This window comes from Aulonocara stuartgranti, assembly GCF_965226115.1.
Source record: "Aulonocara stuartgranti genome assembly, chromosome: 15".
Taxonomy (NCBI): domain Eukaryota; kingdom Metazoa; phylum Chordata; class Actinopteri; order Cichliformes; family Cichlidae; genus Aulonocara; species Aulonocara stuartgranti.
In genome coordinates, this window is record NC_138951.1 from 21,509,645 (window position 1) to 21,530,416 (window position 20,772).

General features: G+C 41.1%; 1 protein-coding gene across 3 annotated transcripts; it reads right to left on the bottom strand.

The window, feature by feature from the left end:
• Positions 1-6,758: 6,758 nt before the first annotated feature.
• On the bottom strand, positions 6,759-10,071 carry LOC309688905 (inositol polyphosphate-4-phosphatase type I A-like). Of its 3 annotated transcripts, none has more exons than XM_082504982.1 (3): positions 9,783-10,071; positions 6,887-7,070; positions 6,759-6,821 (listed from the first exon to the last, which is right to left on the bottom strand). In XM_082504982.1, the coding sequence occupies exons 1-3, from the start codon at positions 9,788-9,790 to the stop codon at positions 6,768-6,770; spliced, it is 246 nt and encodes an 81-aa protein (XP_082361108.1). In that variant the 5' UTR covers positions 9,791-10,071; the 3' UTR covers positions 6,759-6,767. The 3 variants fall into 3 exon arrangements, 1 of the variants encoding a protein (XP_082361108.1); XR_014271195.1 differs by adding an exon at positions 7,422-9,410 and having other exon boundaries at positions 6,765-7,070; positions 9,783-10,067; XR_014271194.1 differs by having other exon boundaries at positions 6,765-7,070; positions 7,422-10,071.
• Positions 10,072-20,772: the final 10,701 nt, after the last annotated feature.

Below are 20,772 nucleotides of genomic sequence, written 5' to 3' on the forward strand. Positions count from 1 at the left end.
AGCTCAATACGAAACGTGTAATATTTTCTCTGAATGAGGGACCATTCCATTTTTTTAAGGAGCCATTGGCAACTCTACTAACCTTATGAATAAAATAAAGTTCACTATCAGTAACATCATAGCACCCACCCAGCTGTATAAAAACTCCGTCAAACTGGCTAGAACGCAGTACGAGTTATTGCAACTGACAGTAAAAAGTCAGCAACATGAAAATAAACTCCACCTAAACTTGGTTTATATCTGACCCAGATAGACTGCAGGTCATAACTTCTTACCTGAAGTTCAGTTCACCTGACACTCGGACTGGTGGCTGCTTCGGGTCTCTCCTCCTGCCTCCCCTTCCCTCATCCACCTGTTGCCTCTGTGGAAGCCCCGTCATAGCCACCACCAAACAACGGAGTTATTTCTACACATCGACCTGCATCTGGCCAATCCACCACCTCTCATTGTTCATGCCATTACAAAAAAAATAAAAAATAAGTCACTGGGGATATGCCCGGTATGCCCGATGGCCAGTCCAGCTATGTTAACCTGCAACCAAATCTGCAGCTCCATACAGCAATGTTACGACTTAGATTATATCTTATAACGCATAACTCTTATGTTAGCTGCCCTCAGTAGCATACTGTCTGAAATATTCCACAGCTGCAATAATTCTTTAAGTGTTATTTTTTTCCTTGGTATTCTAATTTCACCGAAGTTTACTAAACTCAACAAACTTGATATTACTTACCGGGACATTTATTCTGTCCTCATTTTCTTTCACCGAAAAATTGTTTCCTGCAGTGCCATCTTTCGCGCTTGGCTCTCCTACCTTTGCTAACGTGATGCGCATAGCGCAGAAGCGATGCTGCATTCACTTACACTCGGATATCTGAGCGTCACCGTGAAAACATAATCGGACATTTGATATTTGATTGAATTTTATTGTTTTGCCTTTGGGGTGGCACCTGGGGTGGCCAGTCTGGTTTGGGGGGTGGCCTGTGCCCCCCCCCGGCCACCCCGCTGGACACGCCATTGCACCGTTAACAAACGTAAGTCAAACGGAGTCATATAAAAAGATACAGCATCACAGATCTTCTGTAGACTGTGAGCCACCTGAAAAAACCTTAGACTTTGAAAGATGGTTAGAGACATTAATTCAGGCTGTGCTTTCAAAGCTTGGTAAACTTTTAAAGTGCCCTCATTCTCACCAAAAACGTTTGTTGGATCTACTCTTGGACAAATTCAAGGGGATGGATTTGCATTTAGACCGAAAAGTGCAGAATTATTTTGACTGCATTGCTAATGCGATTTTCACTGATATTTGTGACAAATTACATAAATTGTCACTAATATCATTGGAAATGGGGAGGAGTGGGGAGGAGGATTCAATGAATTTAATGGAACAACCAATATTTAATATCATAACTACTTCAGTATTCCAAGAACACCTGTTGGCAGTAACAGTTACTGATAGACTGGAATCATATGAAAAGAAAGAAAGATGCAGACTTTCAGTGGAAATCTTTGTGGAAGGACTGATTTCCCAGGTTTCAAAAAAATCAGGCACAGTCTTCAGCATTGAAAGTGCTGAAGCTATCTCCAACCGGCTTACCATGAAAATCTGGACTGAAATCAGGGCCAGATACGACAAAATCCCACCAGAGAAGTTCAAGAAACTCAGCGAGAGGGTTTTCAAATCCCTCTGTAAAAGATGGAAGCATGCATCTTTGGTGACATTCTGGCAATTAAACTTCCAAGATCTTGATGAAGATATTGTTAAAACTTTCAAAAGAAAGATATTCCCAGAACCAAGTTGCATATCTAAGTGCTTCTCATCGGTGCGTGCATTTTTTGGGAGGTGTAAGGGAAGAAACAAAGTTTCCACTTTATAGTGACGTCGTGATATCAACAGCAAAATATTTTCTAAAACTCACTGGACACTTTAAATGAGCTAGTTTTACATTTAGATCAGATCAAGTCATTTTTGAAATCCCCAGGAATGGTCGCGGCAGATGGCCACCCCGCCCTGAGCCTGGTTCTGTCGAAGGTTTCTTCCTCTTAAAAGGGAGTTTTTCCTTCCCACTGTCGCCTCGTGCTTGCTCAGAGGGGTTTGTTCTTTTGGGGTTTTCTTTTTAATACTGTAAGTTGTTACCTTACAGTGTGAAGCACCTTGAAAACACCATTGTTTCCTTTGGTGCTATACAGATTGAAGTGACTTGCACTGATAACATAACTAAGCTGGAACTTTAATTTAACATCAATAAAATTATAAAAATATTACATCTTGATTTCTGCTTGTTTTCATTGTCTGTGACTTAATGAATACAAATGTGTAATTTAACAGATTTTTTCTTTATGTTAGTCTGACCGGTGACTCCACGTTGGCCTTAGGTGTTGGCGCGGATACGCTGCAGCCCCTGAGCCATTAATGGCCCAGCACACTACAGTAAAAACAAAACAACAGCCATCTGTCCAACTAGGAAAGGAAAATAATAAACTGCCTCCTTGGAGGCAACCTGACTCAAAACAGTTGCAGTCCAACTCAGACCGACTGCAATCACTCTCAGGCAGATTGATGAAGATCTGCAAATAACTGTTGTCTAATTTATAAACGCAGACAGATTGCCAACACGTCTGTTCACAATAGAGGACTGTACTTACATGGTTGCAAACTGGTTGTTATCTTGCTTATATGAAAACATTGCTTTGGAGCAATGAAACTCAAACACATTCATTTTTAAAATGCTTCAAAATGAAATTTTGAAGCATTTGGCTTTATGCTTTGAAAGTGCCGTTGTGAGTGGGAGTGTGAAATCCTTACTTGATGTGTTCCCTTTGCCTTTACTGTTTTCAGTTTTATCAGTTTTCAGTTTTATTTGTCATATGCAAGTTAGCACAGGGTCAACATTGCAATGAAATGTGTTTGACGAGCAGCAGTCACTCAGCAGCATGGTACAGTAGAAGAAAATATAATAAAATATAATAAAATAAAATAAAAAATAGAAAAATAGTAAAGAGCAAAATATTAGAGAGACGTGGTAAAAGAGAAAAGATGACTAAATATATTTATATATGTATCTATAAATATATGTACACTAGTGATTAAATAAGAAAATCTTGAAAAGAAATATGACGGGAGGTCAGATGGGATATTGCACAGGAATGAGCAGCAGAAAATTACAGTATTACTCAGACTTTTAATAGTCATATTGTCAGTTTTGGCCGACGGTCATGGGTCACTTCCACTAAAATAGCACGAGACTGGAGTAAAATGTACTTTATTAATGAGAACACATGGTGATACAGCAAAGAATCCAACCCTTCTGAAAAGCAAATGGCTTCCTGTTATACTCTACCTGATTCAGGTGAGCATCTGGAATAGACCAAGTCTGGGGGTCAGCAAACCAAAGGGAAACAAAACCCTCCCCATAAGAAAACCACTACAATATAACCAACACGTTCTCACTCCCAAAGCGTAACATTTTACGCTAGGTGACAAATCGTCACCATATTACGTTTTCGGCTACCCACCACGTTCCTGAATGACGACCTCGGAAAAAAGAGGAAATATGAGAACTGTCTGGACTGAATCTACACATGTTTGCTCTTTTTCTTCAAATCGCTTAGAAACACGCTATTTAACATCATTAAAGTCCTGGTTAAGGTCAGGAATAAGGTTATGGTCAGGGCTAGGGATAAGGTTAGGTTTAGGGCTGGAATACAGGGCTGGAACGTCTATTACCGCGGGAGCGTCATTGAACTGGATTCCAGCCATAGCCCGCCGCGTACCATAAGAACGCCGAAGGTCTCCTTTCACGTTCCTCAGGAACGCCGCGGGACGTGACAAAACGTCGACATGTTACGCCTCGGGAGTGAGAACGGGCTGATATAACACATCATAGACATATGAAGATTTGTAACAAGTCCTATAAATAACTCCATAACATATAAACTTCAGTCTCTTCTATATACATTAAAACAGCGGTCCCCAACCTTTTTTGCGCCACGGACCGGTTTATGCCCGACAATACTTTCACGGACCGGCCTTTAAGGTGTCACAGATAAATACAACAAAATAAAACTAGTACCGATACCGGAAAAAAAGAAGATTTATTCATAACACACGTGAAAGACCCAGGAAAACAGAGTTAACGATAAAAACGATAACAAAATAACGATAAAAAACGATAAAAACTCTGAAAACCATACATTTCACACCCGAGCCTCATCTCTCGACCAAACGACGGTCCGTGGCCCGGCGGTTGGGGACCGCTGCATTAAAACACCTTAACCACAGTTAGGTTTCAGCCCTCGCTGACTCAGAACAAAGTAAGACAATCAGAGTTCGATTGGTTTTTACTTGTGCAGGGGAAGCCTGGTCGGATTCTCAGAGTTGCAAGCTCTACACCCAAACTCAGACAACTCCAACTCCAGCCTCCACTCGCAGCCTTTTATTGAATGAAAACAGTTACACAACCGCCCATTGTAAACCCCATATGTTGTGTGGTAAAAGCTAAGGCACTGTGTGTGTGTGTGTGTGTGTGTGTGTGTGTGTGTGTGTGTGTGAGTGAGAGAGAGTGTATGTGTGTCTGTATACGTGACTTCCTGCTTACAAACGTTTTAACCGCATCTCTAGTCATAAAAGGGTCATCTCCCCTCAACCTCGTATATGGCTTAACCTCTCTAACAGTCCACCATTTACATGGTGAGCCCATAAAGGGCAGGAAGTGAACACTCCTTACCAAATAAGGAAACCAGAATCTTACATAGATTGTGCCTGAAGTTGAAAACTATAGCTAGTAACATCCCCAACATCCTACATGTGGGGGAGGAACAGAAAATATCTGAACATACAGTTCAAGACAAGGTCCAAGCACAATAATGACAACTTTTAACAAAATCACTCCAACACACTCCCCTAGCCTGGCACATTGGTTTTCTCCAGGAGCTCATAAGCAGGTGATTGAGCTGCTTTTACTCTTTACAAAGTGAGTACTGTTAACACTTCTCTTTTTACATATACAACTAATTTAGGTTACAGACAAATGATTAAATGTGAACAGCTCTAACACAGGTTCTTTTCCTGACACAGGTAGGATGGCCAGTCCCCCTGTCTCTTCACCTTTAACGAGTCACTTAATTAACAACCCAAAAAGCCTAATAAAGAATCACAATCAACCAGTGTGTGTTTTTCTTCATTACGGTTTTTAAATACAAATCAGTCAGTCAATTAATAAAAATACAAGTAAGGGTAATGGAACCCCTGGTCTCCATTACACACATAAATACCATAAAGACACTAAGTCGTAGAGCTCTGAACTCCTTGCTTCTATGATATTTACACTTCTTCTTGGCCTTCTCCTTCACTCTGAGTCACTCCAGGATAAACGCATCAGCTCAGACATACAATAATTAAAATATGTGTAGGTGACCGTTTGGCAGAAGACGATGTCGAGGCGGTACTGCAGTGACACGTCCGTGGCTATCGTCGGGGCGGTGTCCTGCATCAGAAGGAAGTCAATAGACTTCTTGGCTTTGTTGCTCATCATGGCGCTGTAGTCCGTGGGCGTGGCCTGCAAAAAGTGTAAATAAACCATCAGAGACCAAACACAAATATGCCTTCCAACCACTAGTTTAGACAACATCTTGCAAAGAGTGTGTATTTCAGAGTGCAGTTGTTTTTAAATTTGACAGAAACAGAAATAAAGACGGAAGAGAAGGACAACAGGGAAAGCAGAAGCACCGACACACTGAAATCTTTTAGGGTCAAGCTCCAGAACTAGCCACAAATCCTGCTGGAAAGAACCTAAAAATACTTAAAAATACTTGCAGAGATCGAATGGAGCCGTTAACTCAAAAGCCTGGTGTCAGGCATGTTCTTTAATAAATAAGAAACGAGCTGATATGTTACAGACCCCAGTCTTTACGTAAAGAAAAAGCTGACATTTAGAGCGGTCTCGCAGCAGATTTTAAAACAGTGACACTGATTTGTGGGGTTTTTGGGCACAAATTTGAACCTTTTTGTTTTATCCATGTCCTTGAACACAGCTCGTGACTTGGGCGCTTTCATATGTACCGATTCATTTAGGTTTGTGCACTGAGGCCAGATTTAGGTATTAAAAACGAGTCAGTCATAACACTTCTTACATTAGTTAAAAAGCTGAGCTTACACTAAACCAACATTTAAATTTCCCCTTGTGGGACTAATAAAGGTATATCATATCATATCATATCATATCATATCATTACTAAAGTATTGCTGCAACATTGTAAAGACAAAGATGACACACAGACCAGACATAAAACACTGAACACTTTTTAAAGACGAGTCATTTAAGAGTATTTTCTCATAGAATAAAGTCGGCTGATATGGTGAAGGAAAAATCTGCTCACGAATCCTCCAACTTCTTAAAAGTAAGGAGTGACCTGAGCTGGAAATCAACATGAGAGGGATGACTCAAGAAGAAGAAGAAGCAACAAGAAAAGAAAAACAGAGTTCAGAGTGTAGTTAAGATATCAAGCTGTATCCACAATGTGTGCCAAGAAACTAAGCTTGTCTGTTGTCATGCTAAAGAAATAAAAAATCTGGAATCAGAAAACAGCCAATAACTGCTGATCAACTCACCCACTCCTCTTCGTGCCAGTCCACGTGCAGTGACGACTGGCTGTTGTGACCGCTGTACTTTGCTCTCAGCGTATCCTGGTCATTGCGGAGCACTACTTGTTCAGACTCAGCGGAAGGAGAAGCTTTGGTTGCGATGTACTCGTACCGCGTTCAGGGCCTAAATAGCTGAAGCTAGCAGCTTGCAGCCGCACACTGCCACCAGCTGACGGGTCTGAAAGGAAGAGGGTATGAATGAAATATGAAGCGTCCCCACGTAACGTCAAACACTTTTAGTACCTTGTCAACCAGACTGGCGAGCGTCCACTCCAGTCCGCTGGCCGATTGGTCTTTGGCAGCTTGAGACAGCCTCTCTGCGTAATAGCTGACCTGAGTCTTCAGCGTGTTGACGTAGGCGATGATCTCTTTGGCTCGGACAGTGTCCTGGGGTATGTGGATGATGACTGAGCTGGAGAGGGCACTACTGCAGGGAACAAAGACACACCGACACATCTGTATCCGAGCTGGGACTGAGGACACTCACCAGCCACTTTATTAGGTACATGTGTTCAAAAGCTTGTGGCAGCAATTTAGTGCATTTAGTCAAATAAAGACAATAGAGTGGCCTGCAGGTGTATATTTTTGTAATGTTTCTGTCTTATGCCTGAAATATGCTTCAGCAGGAAATATACGCTGTAACTGGAAACAACAGCGTGATGGACCGGTTTAGTGTTAAGAGGTGTTACATCTGAAGTTAGAACGTAAATTTCCTGCAGAAATCTAAATCAAGCTTCAGAGGTACTGTTCCAAAAATATAGGGAGGGACGTTACCCACCAGATGTAAAAACAAACACTGTCTGCATGCACATGCCTGCTCTCAATGAGCCTAATCGTGGCTTAGAAAAAACAACGAGGAGCCGACTTCGATAAATGCGATACCACTCGCTTCACAAATTCAGACCATCTGTGTACAGTGGCGTGTCTAGAAAATTTTTGTTGGGGGGGCCAGGTAGGGGCACAGATTTGGAGAAGGGTGGCAGATTTAATTGGCAGATAATGTTTTAAAAAAAAATTCTACCAACCCTTAACCATAATTCAATAATCCTATAAACCTAATAACCAAATGCACTTTTAACTCTTATTAGAATGAGATTTTAACCACTACGGTGCAAAGTTTTTAGATACTGCGTTGATAAAGTACAAGAGATACAATCAGTGCTTTGTCAGTGTTTACTCAGCAGTCAAGGACAACAATATTTGCATAGTATTTTTACTGACATATAGTGCACATATGTTTTGGGCAAAAACATTTTTGAAAATTAAAATACGAACATTTGTAACAAACAATTGACAAATTAGCCAATGCCAATGCAAAACTTTATCTGCCTGTTAAAAAAAGAAGATAATCTTCTCACAAACTGGTGTTTGATTTTGAAACAGGAAAAAAGTGGGGAAACAACTGAAAAGACTAACATTTGAATGAAACCTGAAAGCAAGTAAATACTTTCTATGCTGCCTTATCGTAAACTTTGGTAATATTGATAAAGAACAACACTGGCTGATGATAAAATACAGTCAGCTGGCATGGTGACACTGCCAGTATTAACCTGCAGGGCTGGACTGGGACAAAAAAATTGGGCATTTTTACTACAGACCGACCCACCAGGTAGTAAAGCCATAAAGACTTTGACTGAAAACAAATGCTGTTGTGACAGTGATGTACAGTCTTGTTGGTATATGTATGATTTCTATACATTTTACGTCAGATAAAAACTTTGGTTGTAAGATTTAGATAATTATTTAATAAAAACTAGGTATTTTAAATGAGAATAAGAAAGAAAAGTATTTCTTTGTGCCCACCTTTCCCTGTTAATGCCCTACCTGGCCCCCTGGCAAAACTTTGCTAGACCCGCCCCTGCACAGTTACCAGCTGTCTGCTACATAAAAAAGGATCCTGGTGTTATTTGTCTCTCAGAAACAGTTCATAACTTCCCTTCAACTCATTCATGTCACCTAAAAGGTAAACCTGTTTCTCCATCACCTGTTCAGCTCTGATGGTTCAGTAAGGACATCTCCTGGTTTCATCTTCATGTTTCCCTCTCACCACATATCTAAACAGACATCATGACCAGCAGCTTTACAGCTGTGGCTCCAGCAAACATCAGCTGATACTAGAAATTAATATTAAATACATTCTAACAACAGCCGATCAAGCTTAAACGTGCTGCTGTTGTTTAGCGCAACATCTGCTGGTTTCCTCTTTCTGGCGCAAAGTGGGCGATAAACAAGAGAGAAAAGCCGATCAGCTGATCATTGATCAGTTTCATGATTGAAGTAGCAACAGGAGAGGGAGGGGGAGAGAATGAGAGAAGAGGCAGCTGTGCAGCATAAAGACAGAATAAATCCAGCTTTGTGCCTTTTTTCCATTCTAGCTAAAGTCCGGGACAAACTGCGTCTCTTCTCAGCTCAATACGAAACGTGTAATATTTTCTCTGAATGAGGGACCATTCCATTTTTTTAAGGAGCCGTTGGCAACTCTACTAACCTTATGAATAAAATAAAGTTCACTATCAGTAACATCATAGCACCCACCCAGCTGTATAAAAACTCCGTCAAACTGGCTAGAACGCAGTATGAGTTATTGCAACTGACAGTAAAAAGTCAGCAACATGAAAATAAACTCCACCTAAACTTGGTTTATATCTGACCCAGATAGACTGCAGGTCATAACTTCTTACCTGAAGTTCAGTTCACCTGACACTCGGACTGGTGGCTGCTTCGGGTCTCTCCTCCTGCCTCCCCTTCCCTCATCCACCTGTTGCCTCTGTGGAAGCCCCGTCATAGCCACCACCAAACAACGGAGTTATTTCTACACATCGACCTGCATCTGGCCAATCCACCACCTCTCATTGTTCATGCCATTACAAAAAAAATAAAAAATAAGTCACTGGGGATATGCCCGGTATGCCCGATGGCCAGTCCAGCTATGTTAACCTGCAACCAAATCTGCAGCTCCATACAGCAATGTTACGACTTAGATTATATCTTATAACGCATAACTCTTATGTTAGCTGCCCTCAGTAGCATACTGTCTGAAATATTCCACAGCTGCAATAATTCTTTAAGTGTTATTTTTTTCCTTGGTATTCTAATTTCACCGAAGTTTACTAAACTCAACAAACTTGATATTACTTACCGGGACATTTATTCTGTCCTCATTTTCTTTCACCGAAAAATTGTTTCCTGCAGTGCCATCTTTCGCGCTTGGCTCTCCTACCTTTGCTAACGTGATGCGCATAGCGCAGAAGCGATGCTGCATTCACTTACACTCGGATATCTGAGCGTCACCGTGAAAACATAATCGGACATTTGATATTTGATTGAATTTTATTGTTTTGCCTTTGGGGTGGCACCTGGGGTGGCCAGTCTGGTTTGGGGGGTGGCCTGTGCCCCCCCAGGCCACCCCGCTGGACACGCCATTGCGTATTTGATAGCTTGCTGCGAGACCTCACACCGTGCACGTCGGGTGGGGTGCCAGTTATCGGACCCGGAGCAACATCCCCCAAAAACCCGAAGAATAGAGTCCTGGCCCCTAGCCCTGCCAGTGTAGCAGAAATGATGAGGATGATGATGCAGCAGCAGCCGTTCTTCTCTGCGTGAGTAGCTAATTTACGTTGAGTAGGCTAACCACGTTATTACATTAATGCATGTAAGGTGAACTAGCAAACATCATCATAGCTGCATGCGGCTGTCTTCTTGTTTGATGGCAGATACTCCCTTCACCCTGGCCAAAAAGGCTAAAATGACCAAAGAAAAAGTGGGAAACAGCTAAACATGAGAGGTTTTGGACAAAGTTTGTGTTTTTTCCATTGTTTAAGCACTGCTTCCAGCCAAGAGTGATGCCATATATGCCACATAGCTGCAGAAAAGGCTAACATTGTTATCTTTTTACAAAAAAAACCAGCTGAACATGAGAGGTTTTTGGACCAATTTTGTGTTCTCCATTCTTTAAGCACCGGTTCGAGCACCGGTTCGAGCACCGTTTAAGCACCGGCACCATTTCAAAAGTACCGATTTGGCACCGGTATCGGATAAAACCTAAACGATACCCATCCCTACTAAGCACACAGAGAGGTGCACACAGGTAAACACACACCGTACAACACAACACAGAACAAGGAAAACACAGGGCTTAAATACACTGAGGGATAACGAGGGAATGAGACACAAGAGCAAGGTGCAGGTGGGAGTAATCAAACATGAAAAGACCAAAGCAAAACCACAAACACTGACATGAGACAAGGGAACGTCACAGTAACAGGAAATATAACACAAAGACGCTGACTTGACACTGAACAAACTGAACACGGAGCAGAGAGACAGGAGTGACAAAAGACACAACTCACTGGGGAGGCAGAAGGAACATGGAGACAAGGGTAACTAGACACGGGACACGGGGAAGGCAAAGTAACAGGAAACCTATACATGAACTACAATAAACAAAGAACATAACTAAAACCAACAAAAACACTGGGTCAGAGACCCAGTACCGTGACAATAAAACTCATGTGCTGGAGCCTTTATTGGCTGCTTGGGATTTTACATAATGGAAAAACACTTTTTAATATCATAAAATCATCAGGCCTAAACTGCAGATATACAAACACATATATGCACACTGATAAAGCAATAAACAATCTATGAAAAAATATAGTGCAACATAATACAACAGCAGTTTTTTTCTGCTGAGCTGATGTTGTGGATCAGTGGTATCTGACAGAAACACCAGAGCCTCCAGTGCTTTCATACTTTATTGAAACATCATCTTTATCATAATGTACCTGTGAAAAACAAGCAAAAACCCCAAAACCAAATGTATCAGATTGTGAGACAAATAAATTGGCATTGTGTTTATTATTACCTGTGGTTTCAGTTATATTCTTTCCATTAGTTCTTAGTTTTCTTTTCTTTTGTGTTTTTGAGTGTTAGGTTGAAATTGTTAAATGTTACCATTATTGTACTGCCAAGGTCTCCCCTTCCATCCATCCATCCATCCGTTCGCTTCCACTTATCCTTCTTAGGGTCGCGGGGGGTGCTGGAGCCTCTCCCAGCTGTCATAGGGCGAGAGGCGGGGTACACCCTGGACAGGTCGCCAGTCTGTCGCAGGGCTAACACACAAAGACATCATTCGCGCTCACATTCACTCCCGCATTCACACCTATGGGCACTTTGGATTAATCAATTAACCTATCCCCACAAGCTGACAGAGGCGAGGCTGCCGGACACTGGCGCCACCGGGCCCTCTGACCACCACCAGTAGGCAACAGGTGAAGTGTCTTGCCCAAGGACACAACGACCGAGACTGTCGGAGCCGGGGCTCAAACCGGCAACCTTCCGATTACAAGACAAACTGCCAACTCTTGAGCCACGATCGCCCCAAAATTATAAACACAACAAAAGCTATTTTGCCCAAACACCTGAAATACATCTAATTAATATTTTAGCTATTTTTAGTTGTTTTAAACAGCTGATCGTGAGCTCACCTGTTTCCTCATCTGAGGTCTGACAGCTAAAGGTAAACAGCTGCACACTTCCTGTGTTAGCATCAGTCACGTCACACTTCATTTTCTCATATCTTGATGGATAGATATAGTGAGACTTCCAAAGGGTCACAGTAGTGGAGCAGTCAGTCTGTGAGGTCAGTATTTCTTTGTCATCTTTGTTCATATCTTGACGTTTAATCAGCCAATTCACGGTGTGATGACACTGTCCATATGTCACCACAGAGCAGTTTACAGTTTTTCTCAGTTGCTTTGGTGCATTTCTCACAACAGAATTGATCTCTGCACCACTACTAAGGCTCTTCTCAAAACAATTGGTGCAAACTGCAAAACATGGTGGATAACTCGCAAAAGTGAGTCACCTCATCAAAAAGAAAAGTCAGTTGCTCAAAATAAGTAGTCAATGCTTCAAAAGCAAGTCCCTTAATCAAAACAGATAATATATTCATCAAAAGCAAGTACTTATATCAAAGTGTCAGGGCTGTCACAATTACAAGTCATTACACCAGCACCTTTGGTCACAAAATCAAATGGTTTGAACAGGTTCTCATTGTGACGGATTTCTTTGTAGGTGCTTCCCAATGACTAATAATAAAAAGATTAACCTGAGACAGATGAACCAGAGCGTTTAGAGTTTGTATTTCTCCTAATTTGTACTGTAGGCATGAATAAAGACCAACTTCCTCAAATGTGAGCTTCTTAATAACCAGAGAACAGTTCGCTGTAACACTCAGTCTGTCTGATTTGACTTTGTCTGTCCAAGTGTGATCAGCTCTACTGTCGTTTTGTGTCTTGAAACAAAGGTCCATTCAGTACTGTCACAGTTATTCTGCTCATCTATCACATTTAGACAAGGCAGAGTGACGTCATCTCCAACTTTCATAAAAATGGATATTTCAGTTTCAGATACTGTTGAGAAGATTGATGAGAAATATGAAAGATAAATTAGAATGCAGCAGTTTTACAATCAGAGCGAAGATTTTAGACTCGGGTCTGTAAACATGTCCCATATTTCCCTAAAACAACAGTACATGCTCAGCTTTCTTATTTACTGTAAAGTTTATTGACCATAGTAATACTGATAATATTTAGTTTTGTTGCTAATAAAATGTTTCCTGTATCCTTACCTGGAATCAGAATCATCAGCATCAGAGATAAAAACATTTGAATCCATCTGAATTCATCCATCGTGCTTCTCTGCCTCACGTCTTTCTTGTTGTCGATCTCAACCGTCACAGTCTCTGAACTGATGACTCTTTTTACTTCCTGTCATTAGTCAGATCTCACTTCCTCACTGCAACTTTAGTCATTTGTAGTTCTTTCTTCTTGTTGGTATTGAGTATGTGAGCTTTCTCTGACATTGATGAATACATTTAAATATTAAACAAAGATGACACAAATAAACACAAAATGCAATTCCTAAATGAAGTTGTTTATTATTAAGAGGGGAAAAACCTATATGGCCCTGTGTTAGACCAAGTTAAATGTGCGACAGTGTCAAAGTGCTATAGACAAGGGTGCAGGGATCAGGTCTCCAGGGAATCTGCAGGGAAAAGCAGGGGGAACACACTCACTCTCCTTCTGTCTCTCTTGGCGTCTCACCAGTCTCTCACTCCTCTCTCGTACCAGAATTTCTGTAAGGAACAAGGGCAGGTCCAGGGTGTCTGTACACAGGGAAACGACGTGTTAGCACAAGATTCAAAATCCAAGAGAACTAGATTACTAGTGTCCTAGCCAGGACTTCACTAACATGAGTCAAGCAACAATACAGCAAAGAGCAGTCTAACTTCTTCCCGTAAGTAGAGGCCGGTTAATGAGACGCAGGTGTTCACCATCTCCCAGGTATGTAGGCCAAAGGCGGGAGCCCACAATGGCCTCCGCCCAGGCGATAGAGGGAGAGAAAAGGAGAGAAAAACAATACCAAAGCCCACTTGTAGCAGAATATTTCTCAGGCAGACGGTGACACTATAGTTTTTAAACATAACAAAAATCAGACGACGACTGGTTTGATTTAACTGTGGTGATGTTTAGATTGCTCGAGTTGAAAAACCTGTTGCCGTCCAGTTTGTGTGAAGTCAGCATTACAAAGCAAATGCAACAACCTATTAACAAAAAGTCCTTATATTTACTGTGATAGTTGACCTGCTGCACTCTTGGTCTTAAAGCAAATTAGTGTTGTTTTAAGCTTTAGAAAATGAGAAACAGTAATGTTAAATATATATGTATCACAATGGAGTGGACTTTGAGAGATAGTTTTATCTACTCTGCAGCATAAGCTGAAAAACCAAGGCAGGATCCATGAAGCTGAAACACGTCAGCAGAAGGAGGAAAAGGTGGTTGTTGTCCTGCAGAGGCAGCCCTCTCCGCCCATCCCAACCTTGCAGAAAAAGCTGGCAAATCTTGCACCATCTAGGCCCTCCTCTGTTTTTAGCCAGCGCTCGTCTAGAACTCTGAGTAACTCATTGCAAGGACAGCAAATTTTTTCACATTTTGCCCTGTATGACAACTCTATAAATAAATAAAAATGCATTCACAGAATTGCTCAGTGTCAGCACCAAACCACCCACCACCCAATGAAATTCCCAGCCAGCAGGGTAAGATTTGTGCAAATTATAAACCTTTATTTTCCTGATCCCTGCCCTGCCTTCAGTCCCCTGTCGTGCTTCAGATGATCAACAGGAAGTGTTCAGTTTGCTGTCAGCCTTACGTTGGTGTCTGAGGAAAGAGCGGTGACAACTGGAGGTTCAGATGGGTTGCACAGATTCACACGAGACCCACTACAATCTGGTAAACAGGTATTGCAGTCAGGCACCACTGAACAGCAGGGTAATGTGTGCAGGCATAAGATGCCAGAACAACAGGGATTTCTATCTTTTGTGCCAGGCTTAGAATCAGTCATTTAGAGACGCTGCTATGTTGAATTTAACCCAGTTAACCCCCAGATGTGGTGAGGCAAAGACACGATACTAACTCTGGGCTGTTAACGTGTGATCTTAATTTGATATTCGTAGTGAAGAATGTATTCAGTACAATGTTTTACAAGACATTTATTCATCTGTGCTTGTATTCAAGTTTACAGCAAATCATCTGAGAAATGCCTTTGAACTGGTGCCTGTTTCTGGGCTTTTCTTTTGTCACAAACTGCTCACAAAGAAGGACGAATGCTTTAGGGAACAAAAGCTTTGGAATGTATTCTGCAAGTACAGGTCAAACGTAATAGCCTCATTGTTTTATAGCAATGCTGAATTAACTTATGTCACTGCAGGACAGTGCAGCCAGTGGGGCTGATTGTTATAGTCACTGTGCACGACAAGAAAGCATTTGACATGGTGAACTGCTGCCACGGTTTTAGAGAGACGTCTGTTTGTTATTAGAAGTAGTTGTTCTGTTTAATTTGGGGTTTTTCTCCTTTGCTTCTGCGTAGAAGACGACCAATCTGCACATCGAGAAGCTGTCCTGTCTTCAGCTAGGAGTCCTTCTCCAGCTGCTGCACATGCTAACAGGCAAAACATCAGGGAGTAATACAAGCTTTTAATGCTTATGTGAACCACAGGCGTGCTTATAATGTATCAACCTGCAGTGAGACTGTAAAAGCAAAATCTTTCTTGATTTAATTTTCATTGCACAAATAATAACAGATTCAGGAATGTATTCAAGGAAGAGACTGGCAAAGAAAGAGTGGGATAGTCAGGGAGCTGAAGGAAGGAGTACTAAAAGGCTAGGTGCACAGCAAAGAGAGAGGTGTCACTGGCACAGGAAAAGGCTTGTAGTGAGTTGTATGTGAGGCTGGACACTAAGGAGAAAATGATTTTTAATGAATGGCAAGGCACATAAATTGTGCTGGAAGAGAGTAACCAAGTATAGAGATGGAAATGTGCTAATGTGAAGAAAGTGTGTTGAGAAGGGAGAAGGAGTACTTTGGACGAAAATTGAATTAGAGAAGGAAGTGAGGCAACTCTGAAGAGGATGGAGACGGGAGGCATAGAGAGGGTAGGAGTGAAGGCTATGATAAGGTGCGAAGAGAGTAACTGTGGTGCTGCATAAGAAAGTCCTGAGGGGCAGAGAAGTATGTGATGGGTTGAGATTACATCAGAGAGAGGCTCTGAGCCCCTTCTTGTTTGCACTGGTGATGGAGAGGCTGACAGATGAGATCAGGCAAGAGTCTCCGTGGATGATGTTTTCAGACAACCACAGAAAGGATTTGTGGATGTAGTGAAGGTGGACATGCAGGGGGTTGGTGTGACTGAGGAGGATGCTAGAAATAGAGAGATGGAGGCGGATGATCCACTGTAGCGACCTCTAAAGGGAGCAGCCGAAAGAAGAAGAAGCACAAATAATTCTAATCATGCTTTTCTTTTATTCTCAGTACTAAGCTATGTAAAGGAAGTCAAGGTTGTTTCCTCCTACAATCACTTTGGTCATGCTGTTCTTACAAGTGTGGAGGTGCCAGATGGTTTAGACTTGTTTAGATTGGTGCTCTGTCTCCCTTTATCCAAACTAAAACTTTGATGGGGTTTTTTATCTTCACTAAACACTTTTTTGCTTTGTGTTTATTATTGTGCTACTGCAAGTATTTCATATATTAGTCAGTTGATTGTTACTGTAGGGCAGCTCTAGGACAATCCTTGATGTGATGTAGCTTGCTTTTATCCAGCAGATACGACATCTCATGAGGAGGTTCGAACCCTGTACCCTGACCCTCCTGCTGACGCACAAAGTCTGGACATCCAGCAGCAGGCCCTTCTACGTGAACAACAGCACAACAGTTTCTATTTCTTTTAATATTAGAAGTCAGTTATTCATTAATGAATACAAATGGTGACTGAAGTTATTTAGACAGGACATTAAACAATAAACTTCCAATAAATGATGAACAATGTGTGACTGAATGTGTTCAGTGAAAGACTTTGAAAATATCGCAGCATAAAACCAGTGTAAAAGTACTCAGACTACTTTTGGGGGTATTTATTTGATGATGCAACCAGAAAATGTGCAGGTTGTGAGTTTAACATTTTCAACACTGGAGAAGAAGCACATGTACACAGACTAGCTAATGACAAACATTTTTTTTAAATTAACCTTTATTTAAACAGGTTGTTCATTTTTCTGAGCTTATCTGGTGTCCAGTTTCGGTGGCAGTAGCATAAGCAGAGAAGACCCAGACCTTACTCTCCCGAGCCAGCTCCTCCATTATTTGGGGGACACTGAGGCATTCTCTGCTGAGTGCTGTGATCTCCCCAACATGTCCTGGGTGTGTCCTGTCTGTCCTGGTGGGACATGCCTGGAACATCTCACCCAGGAGGCGTTCAAGAGGCACCCTTGTCAGATGCCTGAACCTCCTCAACTGGCTCGTTTAGATGTAGAGGAGTAGCAGTTAACTCGGAATGAGACAGACAGCACCTACTGCTGGGGTGGGCCTACAGGAGGGAGAGCTCATGTCGTCTCTTCAGGACACATCACTGGACCCCAAGAAGCTCTCCCCGGAGCTCCCTTTGGCTGCTGGGGTCGGCATACGTTCAACTTTAAAATCACTCTTGGTTCTTGGCTAGCTTTGTGTTAGCATCCTTTGTGTACTGATGCTTGCAAGAAGCTAAAGTTGCTTTGGCAGAATTTTCTTTCTCATATATGCACACATAAGGAGAGAGATGTTTTATAAGCTTTAGTCATCACCGTGCACTTTTCCTGATTCACACAAAATACAGCAATCTGGCACCTTCCCACAGGGTCTTGCACGAGTATTAAACATGTTCATTTGTGCTTTGGACTGTCACCAGATTTCTTCTAGAAGTTTCTTGCCAGTCAGCAACTATCTTGGCAACACCACTTGAGTTTGTGTGTTGCATGCTAACATCCTTATCATATGTGTAATAATACTAAAGCTTCATCTTATGCACACACAAAAAACAAATATGGCTCCTTCGTGCAGGGTTTTCTGGTATGTTCATTTATGCTTCCCAATTAAAAAAAAAAAAAAAAGAAAAAAAAAAAGAAGAAAAAGCAAAGTTCTTGCTTCTCAGCCACTGCGGCCACATCCTCACCGTTTTTTAGGCAGTTATATAAACATACTGTGAGTGAGTCATAAGCTTAAATACAATAGTTGAAGGAACAAAAACGTAATGTTTAAAAATACCAGTCAAATCTGATTAAAGTAAATAAATAATAAGTATACAATGTAGTTTTAAGACTTCTCAATGTTTCGTAACATTAATGTTCTATGAACTCGTGAGTCCAGAAATCTGAATGTCATGAAAAGTATTTATTATTCGTGTATTATTATTTTACAATACAAGGTTGTTTTTTTCCTGATACTTCATGCAAACCACATTTCTCCAGGCCTGTCCTAATCAGCTTACTCAGTATCACTAGATCCAATGCTGCTCCTCCAGCAGAGCACACAAAAGTAGGAGAGACCAGAGATGCCATGGCTTAGTTAGGAGACTGTTTGCTTCAAGGCCACTAGAGGGTGCTGCCATAAAACTACAATAAATGAATTGACCTTTTGACCTGCTCACACTCTTTTATGCAAAACCCTGCTGATGACACACACAGATTCTAGGTCTGACCAACCGTCTCCACCGTGGGCAAAAAGATGACAGTCAATAAAATTCTAAAATTTTATTTATAAACACAATGAATAGTAGTTAAAAGTCCAGTGTCCCATTTAGGTACAAAGTAAAAACACACAGTCCAAGGCCAGAGCCAGCTATGCCACAAAGCCAGTTGCACTCCACACGTTGTTCACTTCAACAAGGGTAGCAATTGTCCTCTGAGACCCACCACCCTGTAAGTAGAAAGCCTGCACAGAGCGACAAAATAAGACAATTCACTATATAATTCACAGCCCATCCATCCCAAACATATCAGATCATTAGAGGTTTTGTCACATTACATACCTGCACTGAGAGACAAAATAACACAGCAGTGTTTGTAATGTGGGCTATAAGTAGACTAGCATATCAGTGCAATCAATTACACCTGCCTCCAATTAGTCCAGCCCTTTTACAGTCATTGACTGGGTGAGAAAACACGAGCAAATCAACCCAAGAGACAAGCAGGAAGACTCTCTGAAGGCTCCTGTGGCTGCACAGGCAGTCTTACAATTACGAGGTTGGAGAGTTGTTGTTTCAAAATGTTCACACTGATTTCACATGCTCATTAACTCACAACCAGCTGACCATATATATTTCTGCTGCTGAGCTGCTTTTTGATGGAGATTTTCTGAATTTATTTTGCTACCATAAGAGCAGACTCCATGCTGAAAGCATGTGCACTGTCACTTGCAATGAGTGGCACTAATGACGCTAAATTTAATTACAGGTCATGGACAGCCTTCATAAATGCTCATATTACTCACCCACACTGAATTCCAGCACAGGTTCATCTGGGTCCTGACTATTTCCTGCAAAGTAACACAAACGTCATCAGAACATTAAGTCAGAGAAACAACATTTGGAGCTTTTGTACATGATAAATTATACTGCAGTAGTAAAACAAAGTCAAGCAGCAGTACATTTATTAAAATCACCTTCAGCTGTAATATTTAAACTGATTTAGTGTCAATTTAGATTATGTTTAGATTAAAATGAAACTAGTACCCTTGTAATGTCTTTTTAAATTAGAGGTAAATATTTGTATATTTTTTACATAATATAATTATATTTACTGGATTTTCTCTCTATTGTAGTTTAGTATTATAGTTATTACTTGTTTTTTATTGACTTGTCTTGTTTTTACAATGATTTGCTCTGAATGCAGCCTTTAAAGAAAAGACTATCTGTTCAGTAACTATCCATCAGACTGGGTCCATGTTACCAGCCAAATGGGTAATAATTAAAGTAAGTTTTGAATTACGTATATTTGGGTGTTTAGGTGACACTTTTGCAAAAAATATATATATAATTAGGTTTAAAAGAACTAAACATGTATGTATTTAAAAACAATAAGTGTGTTAGAATTACTACAGCAACAGCTTGTAGCTCACTGTACTATTTTTGAGCACAACTTTGGTGCTTTTGCCTCATTTTTAAATCAGTGATCCCAGTAGCACAGTCTAAGCAGAGACCTCAGTGCTTGGCAAACAATCAATAGAATCAATATAATTATTAAAAAGAAACAAAATAAATGCCAACCATATAAAAAAAAAACATAAACTTAAGGAAAAAACTAAACTTGATTTTGTGTCTTTAGGCTATTGTTAACAGCAAGCATGAGGTTAGTGCATATGTATTATTATTGGAAAGATTACTGCAAAGAAAAAAAGGTTGAACCAGGAGGGGGCGATATTGCTCTTCTTACCATGAGTTACATGCAGGCTATTACTTACCATGTCACTCACATTTATTTCACAAAACAGCTGAACCCACTTAATTCGATTTAATTGTATTTATGCAGAGCTGAATCACAACAACAGTCTCCTCGAGGTGGTATAGATTGTAAGGTAGAAAGTCTACAATTAAAAAGAAAAAACCTCAATACAGTGGGAAGGAACAACTCACTTTTAACAGGAAGCACCCTCTGGCAGAACCACGGTCAGGGAGGGGCAGCCCGCTGCGACCCTTTGGGGATGAGGAGACGAAAAAGGGGACAAAAGACACACTGTGGACGAGAGCCAGAGATGAACAAGAA